Source organism: Salvelinus sp. IW2-2015, unplaced genomic scaffold (assembly GCF_002910315.2).
Source record: "Salvelinus sp. IW2-2015 unplaced genomic scaffold, ASM291031v2 Un_scaffold5013, whole genome shotgun sequence".
Taxonomy (NCBI): domain Eukaryota; kingdom Metazoa; phylum Chordata; class Actinopteri; order Salmoniformes; family Salmonidae; genus Salvelinus; species Salvelinus sp. IW2-2015.
In genome coordinates this window covers 25,181-32,668 of record NW_019946281.1, presented here as the reverse complement: position 1 = coordinate 32,668, position 7,488 = coordinate 25,181, and the positions used below count along the sequence as shown (strand labels likewise).

Here is a 7,488-nt window from a genome sequence, read left to right as displayed (position 1 = left end):
GTTAACGCAACAGCTGCCAGCTTTGTGACTAAAGACTGTAAAAATGACACTAAACAACAACACGAAACTTTATAAAAACGGAAAAACAAACACGACACACACACCACGACTCACACAACAACCCAAAGCTACACACACAGACACACACACCACACACCACCCACATCCACAATTCCTAAACACCAACACACACACAGGGTGCACCACACACACACAACACACACCACGACAACCGACCACAAACACACACACACACCACACACACAAGGAGCATCGGCAACGAGCAATGTTCTCTGTTCTCTCTACCCCAGTCAGACCCCGTCACGGTGGACATGCTTTAAGTTCTGATGCGCGTTAGGGGCTGCTTCTCACGTGTGGGTCAGAGCCTGAGTGGTGAGGAGTGGATGGAGGGCAAACTGGGAGCGGAGGGAACACAGGACAGCCATGACCCTGGGACCCACACCCAGAGAATACAGGAAGCCATGACCCTGGACCCCAGCACGGCCAGAGAAATGTACAGGAGCGACGACCCAAATGACCAAACCTGACCCACCGACCCAGAGACTCACAGAGAGCCATGATCAGGAGGTTTATGTAAGAGTGGGAGACTTTCTAGTATAGAGAGGAGGAGAGAGGAGAGAGGAGGCAAGAGAGCAGAGGGTAGAAGGAGAGGAATAGGAAAGGGCAAGTGAGGTGAATTCTGGATTCCAAAGAAACCCCAACCCCTGACTAACTCACTAGCATCTGCAAGACCCTGAGAGGAATTTGGATTTGGGTGGGAAGTAATAAATTGATGGTGACATTTCAAAGCCAATCAGAAGGGGAAAGATAATGTTGCCATATGTCTTTTATTCCAATCGTTGCTGAGTGATCATACAGCAGTGCAAAGGTGTAGGCGCTACGGGTTGGAAACGAGCGATAAGTAAGGATATGTATTGTCGAAACTCCAATAGAATACTCAACCGTTAGGAGACCAACTCTGCAGGACTCCCAGAACCCTCAGCCACAGACAATCTGGAGACTACTCAGACCCCCAGCCTTACAGCAATCTGAGCTAGTCAGACCCCAGCTACAGACCAATCTGGAGACTACTCAGACCCCCAGCCTTACAGACCAATCTGGAGACTACTCAGAACCCAGCCTTACAGACAACTGGGAATCTCAGACCCCCAGCTTACAGACAATCTGAATACTGCAGACCCCCAGCCTTACAGAAATCTGGAACTACTCACGACCCCCAGCCTCAGCAATCTGGAGATACTCAGACCCGCAGCCTTACAGACCATCTGAGACTACTCAGACCCCCAGCCTTACAGACCAATCTGGGACTACTCTCAGACCCCCAGCCTTACAGACAATCTGGAGCACTACTCAGACCCCCAGCCTTACAGACCAATCTGGAGACTACTCAGACCCCCACCTTACAGACCAATCTGGAAGACTACTCAGACCCCCAGCCTTACAGACCAATCTGGAGACTCCTCAGACCCCCAGCCTTACAGATCAATTGAAGAATACTCAGACCCAGCTTACGACCAATCTGAAGAATACTACAACTACCCCAGCCATACAGACCAATCTGGAGATCCTCAGACCCTTAGCTTAGACCAATCCTGGGACTACTCAGACCCCCAGCCTTACAACAAATCTGGAGACTCCTCAGCCCAGCTTACAGACCAATCTGGAGACTACTCCAACTGTACCGCACCTTCAGCACCCCTACAGACCAATCTGAAGATACTCAGACACCCCAGCCATACAGACCAATCTGAGACACCTAGCAACCTCAGCCTTAACGGACAATCTGAGATATTCTCAACCCCCAGCCCTTACAGACCAATCTGAAGAAGTATTGCAAGGTTTGTCGTAGCTTGGGCGGTATTAAGTACCGTCTACAGAAACAGACAGGAACACACAGCGACCCGCAATAATCGACCAATTCTGGGAGAAGTACTAGGGACTGGTACCCTCCGTTCGTGTGCGTAGGCTTGGGCGGTTATACACCGTCTAACCAGGGGAAACACACAGTAGAACTGGTAGGTACCTGTTCGTGAGGTAGGGGGCGCTTGGGGCGGGTATTCGTCTACTACCCGTACCCAGGGATAACAGAGGCACATAATACAGGCGTTAGAGGACTGTGATGACTGGACAAAACATATACACTGGTACCCCGTCGCGCGCTCGCCGCTCCGTGTCGTAGGCTTGGCGGTATAGCAAAGAATAATCAGGAGAAAATAAGCAAAAACGGAATAAAGAAACCAGGAAACAACACACTGGTACCTGTCGTAGGCTTGGGCGGTAATATACCGGTCCTAAAAAACAGAACTCTAACATACTAAATAAACGTCTATCTTCTAACCAGGACACACAAACTGGTACCCCCCTGTGTAGGCTTTGGGCGATATACCGTAATACGCAGGGATATTTGTAATAGCCATGGGGAATGGTTTTCAAAACCATCAATACCATGTTTGAACTATTTTCACGTTTTTCAATACATTTTCCATATTTGGTGGCTAACTTTTTCTTGTAAGAATACTGCCTGGTCGACTTGTCACCCCAGACGCGGCTGTCCTGCTTGGATAGAAATAATGGTGAACAGTAGCCTCAACGTCAGTCAGAGCGCTGGTCTGCTGATAGAATGATGGAGAACAGTAGCTCGCACATAGTCGATAGTGCTAAAGTCTGCTGATAGAAGATGGAGAACAGTAAGCATCACACGTCAGTCGAGCGCGCTGTCTGCTGATAGAATGATGGAGAACAGTAGCCTTCGCACAGTCAAGAATGGCTTAGAGCGCTGTCTGCTGATAGATCATGATGAAGAAACTGGTTGCTTCCACCATGCAGTCAAGAGTGGCTGTCCTGCTGAAGAATATGGAGAACTGTAGTATGCCTTCAAGTATCAGACTAAAGCATTAAAAAGAAAAAAAGATAAAAAAAGCAAAAAAGAAAACGGAAGAGGAGAAAGTACTTCCCAGGAAACCTGCACCTGTATAAAATTGACGTTAAGTTTTAAAAGTGGGATCGGCACTATCATTATCAATAGATAAGATATATCAGGCTGTGACAGGCATGAAAGAAGTGAGAAACAAGCCATTAGACAATAGAAACCCCGGCCTTACAGAGCACTCACCTGTCCATGAGTGTCCAACCTGTTCCATACGAGGCGGTAGGGCAACACAGAAAGCTGTGGTTCCCAACCTGTCCATAAGGTTAAGGTAAGGATTGGTGACTCAGCTGTCCCAAAGTGAAACGTCCTGTCGATAGCTGTCCAACACGCTGATAGCGTGTCCAAACCTGGTCCGTATTATTCAACCTGTTCACATAGCTGTCCAAGCCTGGTCCGATAGCTATCCAACCTGTTCCAGCATCTCACAAGAGAATCGCCATAAGCTGTCCCAACAACCTGTCATAGTATGACTGTCCAGGATCCTGTCCATAGCTGTCCAACACCTGTCGCAGAATCAGACTATCCAACCTGTCCTAGCTAATCAAACACTGTCCGAAATAGCTATCCAACCTGTCCATAGCTATCCAACCTGTCCATAGCTATCAAGCCCTGTCCTCATTATAGCTAGTCTCAAACTGTCCAATAGCCTGTCCATTGTATCCTGTCGATTAGCATCCCTGTCTATAGGCTTCCAACCTGGTCAGTAAGCTAGTCCTCCACCTTGTCGCATTAGCTGTCAGGTTAACTACCCATCATCTCTGTGTTATGAGTGTTTATTGACACACTCACTGCATGCTGTAATTGCTGTCCGTGTGTTTCTGGAGTATCTAGGGGGTATTGTGTGCTAGCCATATATTGGGAGTGTGCAATAACATGTGCCTAAATGTAATAACCTAACCACTCGTCAATGAACAGGATGTGGGTCGTACGTTATCGTGTTCGGGATCCCTTTTTGGGAAATAAAGTATTCTACCACTGTACTACTACTATGGGACTTGTCTGTCCGGCTGTCTGTCAGGAGTCAAGCACTAAGCATTGAGCAACTCTGAATAATTTAATTTGTATATACATATATATATATATATATATTTATTTATTGAACCTTTATTTAACTAGGCAAGTCAGCTAAGAAAAAAATCTTATTTACAATGATGGCCTACCCTGGCCAAACCCTAACCCGGATGATGCTGGGCCAGTTGTGCGCCGCCGTATTGGACTCCAAAATCACGGCCGGTTGTGATACAGCCTGGAATCGAACCAGGGTCTGTACTGAGATGCAGTGCCTTAGACCGCTGCGCCACTCGGGAGCCCTAATGCTAAGTGCTTGTCTTACCTTGATCAGTCCTTTTAATCCTCTCATGGCTTGTGTTGCTGCTTCTTACCTATCTYGGTTTAGTTTCCGGACTTGGGAGTATGGTGTTGCCTGAACCAGAATCTGTGTTTACAGGAGACGTTTGAATATGCTGATTCTCCTTTAAGCCCAGGAAGCAGCCAATCACCAGCTTTTCAAGCTTAATAATGTCATAAAATAAGTTCGGTATTTAACAAAGAATGACGTTTCGCTGAGCAACTATCGTCATTACTGCCGTCGTGGCCGATTTGTACTTCTAAAAAAGGTCGAAATTAAAAATAAATACCTTGTCTGGAAAAAAAAGAAATAATCTTCTTCAGTATTTTTTGGGACCAAGTACGCATGCGCCAAATCCACCTCCTCTGTACCTTCTGCAATATTACATTTACGTCATTCAGCAGACGCTCTTATCCWGAGCGACGGGAGCAATTAACGTTAAGTGCCTTGTTCAAGGGCACATCGACAGATGTTTCACCTGGTCGGCTCGGCGATTCGAAACCAGCAAACTTTCCGTCACTGACCCAACGTTCTTAKCCGCTAGGCAACCTGCCGCCCATACGGATTTAAAATACACTACCGGCCAAAAGTTTTAAAACACCTACTCATTCAAGGGTTTTTCTTTATTTTTACTATTTTCAATATACAAACGCTCTCCATACTACATCGGCGAGATTACAGTACCAGTCAAAAGTTCGGACACCTACTCATTCAAGGGTTTTTCTTTATTTTGACTATTTTCTACATTGTAGAATAATAGTGAAGACATCAAAACTATGAAATAACACGTATGGAATCATGTAGTATCCAAAAAAAGTGTTAAACAAATCAAAATAGATTTTATATTTGAGATTCTTCAAATAGCTATGCTTTGCCTTGGTGACAGCTTTGTACACTCTTGGCATTCTCTTAACCAGCTTCACCCGGGATGCTTTTCCAACAGTCTTGAAGGAGTTCCCACATATGCTGAGCACTTGTTGGCTGCTTTTCCTTCACTCTGCGGTCCGACACATCCCAAACCATCTCAAATTAGTTTAGGTCGGGGGATTGAAAGAATAGGTGTCCTAGAAATATACACTCACTAAAAATGTACCCTATATTGTCTACTTAATCTACTAACAAAATATTATTGCATTCCATGTAGCACTGTGAAACAGGTTGATATGACGTTCATACACGGTTGTAGGGGATCAAATCAATGACCTTTCCTGCCGCGGGATCAGCAGACCTGTGCATGTCAGTAATGAGAGATTTTATTGGAGGTGCAGAAGAGGCGAATCATTGTACGATCTAAACCGGTGTGAAATATCTTTTCAATATAACCAAAATATATTGTATTTTCAGCGGTTTGAAGCTGCTGTACAAAACAGAAAAGTAAAAGATGCAAAAATTAAACTTAATGGGGGAGTATAGAAATAGCGCATATAAAACAGATCTACCGCTTCTTAAACTTGATGAGAATGACAGATCTATAACTCATATTTCTATGTGTACTTGGTCAGGTCACCCAAAAGTAACATTTTGCAGCTTTAAGTTTGAAAAGCTGGTGAATAGCAATTTGAATGGCTGCTTCCTGGGCATAAAGGAGAATCACTATATTCAACGTCTCCTGTAAACACAGATTCTGGTTCAGGTGTTGCTAGGGTGTCTGAGATGTTGGGAGTATGTATGGTGTTGCCATGGTGTCTGAGTTGTTGGTAGTATGTACGGTGTTGCCAGGGGGTGTTTTATAGAGACATGCCAGTCCCAGTACTCATCTGGTACAGGGTTGTGTTCAGTAGGCACGAAATGAAACACATAGATACTACTTGAAATGCTAATTTTTGGTTTTTAGTTGCAAAACATTTTGCTACGGTTTGTCCTAATGAACACGACCCAGGTCTGTATGTTGTTAGTCCTTCAGGTACTGTACAGATGTAGGATCTTAATAAATTTCCTTAAATAATGCAAACTTGTAGTGTATTTTTTTGTTTTAATAAGGCTTCTAAAGTTTGTAATTTCCACTGACTTGATTTGCCCTGTTGCTGCAGGATTATTTTCCTGTTGTAGAAAACTGGATCAAATTAAGATCCTCCACCTTTGCCTAGTATGTAGTTGGTCCCTCTCTCCCTCTCTCACTGCCCGGTTGGTTCCTTCCTCCACAGATGTGGAGAAAAAGGGCTCTGTTCCTGAAGCATCGCTCCAGGGTATGGCATGGTAAACCACGGGCTTGGTGTGATGCTATGTTATATACCGTATGGTAAACAGGCTTGGTGTGATGCTATGTTATATACCGTATGGTAAACAGGCTTGGTGTGATGCTATGTTATATACCGTACGGCAGTGTTTCTTCATCCTGGTTCTGGTAACCCCAAGAGGGTGGACATTGTAGTTTTTACCCTAGTATTAACACACCCGATTCCACTAATGTTGATGAGTTGATTATTTAAATGACGTGTGTGTGTGTGCAAGGGAAAACACTCAAATGTGCACCCCTTTGTGTCCCCAGGACCAGCATTGTAAGCCTCGTATGCATGTCCTGTTTAATATAATGTTTGTGACATCATCATTGCAAATCAACTGCATTATACTTTTTTTTTTTAAACACTTCAACTTCAACCGGTGAAATGGCTCTTTGGCTAGCTTTTGCTACAGCCTATATCAATGAGCGWTAGCATTCTAGCTAACAACTGCTGCATCCAAAATATTTATCTTGCAAAGAGCACAAGCAAATATAATCTTAACGACTGTTCAAGCAAGAATCAAAACATCCTTGTAAAAGTATGAGAAACCAAAAAAAAATGATTTTGTTTAGAAGTAATAAGGTAAATCTCGGGCTGTTGAATCCGTGCAGATTTGTGATGACTTTCTTACTACCGCCAAGAGTCGCGCGAATCTGTGCCTGATGTCAGTGTGTCTGCGGTAGATATTTCACCCCGTGGTAGATAGTAGTATGTGATGGGTGGTGCCTGGCAATGTTCCCTCTCGTGTTTTCGTCACTGACAAATTTCAGGTCTGCTGAGCGCAAACTTTGTGAAAGTTCAGTGCAACTTCCAGTGTGTTTACTGTGAACACTGAGGCTGTAACCGCTTTAAGTTACAATTTTACTGTGAACACTGAGGCTGTAGCCCTTTAAGTTACAGTTTTACTGTGAACACTGAGGCTGTAACTCGCCCTACCTTCCCCTCGGACCTACCCCTTCCCCTCGGCC

At 44.7% G+C, this 7,488-nt stretch overlaps 1 protein-coding gene across 1 annotated transcript in view; it reads left to right on the top strand.

Annotated features, from left to right (window-relative positions):
* Window positions 1-6,355: 6,355 nt before the first annotated feature.
* The window catches only part of LOC112077877 (anoctamin-5-like), a gene marked incomplete at its 3' end in the record, with an annotated part of 20,981 nt that continues 19,848 nt past the window's right edge, over window positions 6,356-7,488 (top strand). Inside the window, exon 1 of the mRNA XM_024144284.2 lies at window positions 6,356-6,484. Within this exon, the coding sequence (XP_024000052.1) occupies window positions 6,443-6,484 (42 nt within the window). The remainder of the gene's footprint in view (window positions 6,485-7,488) is intronic.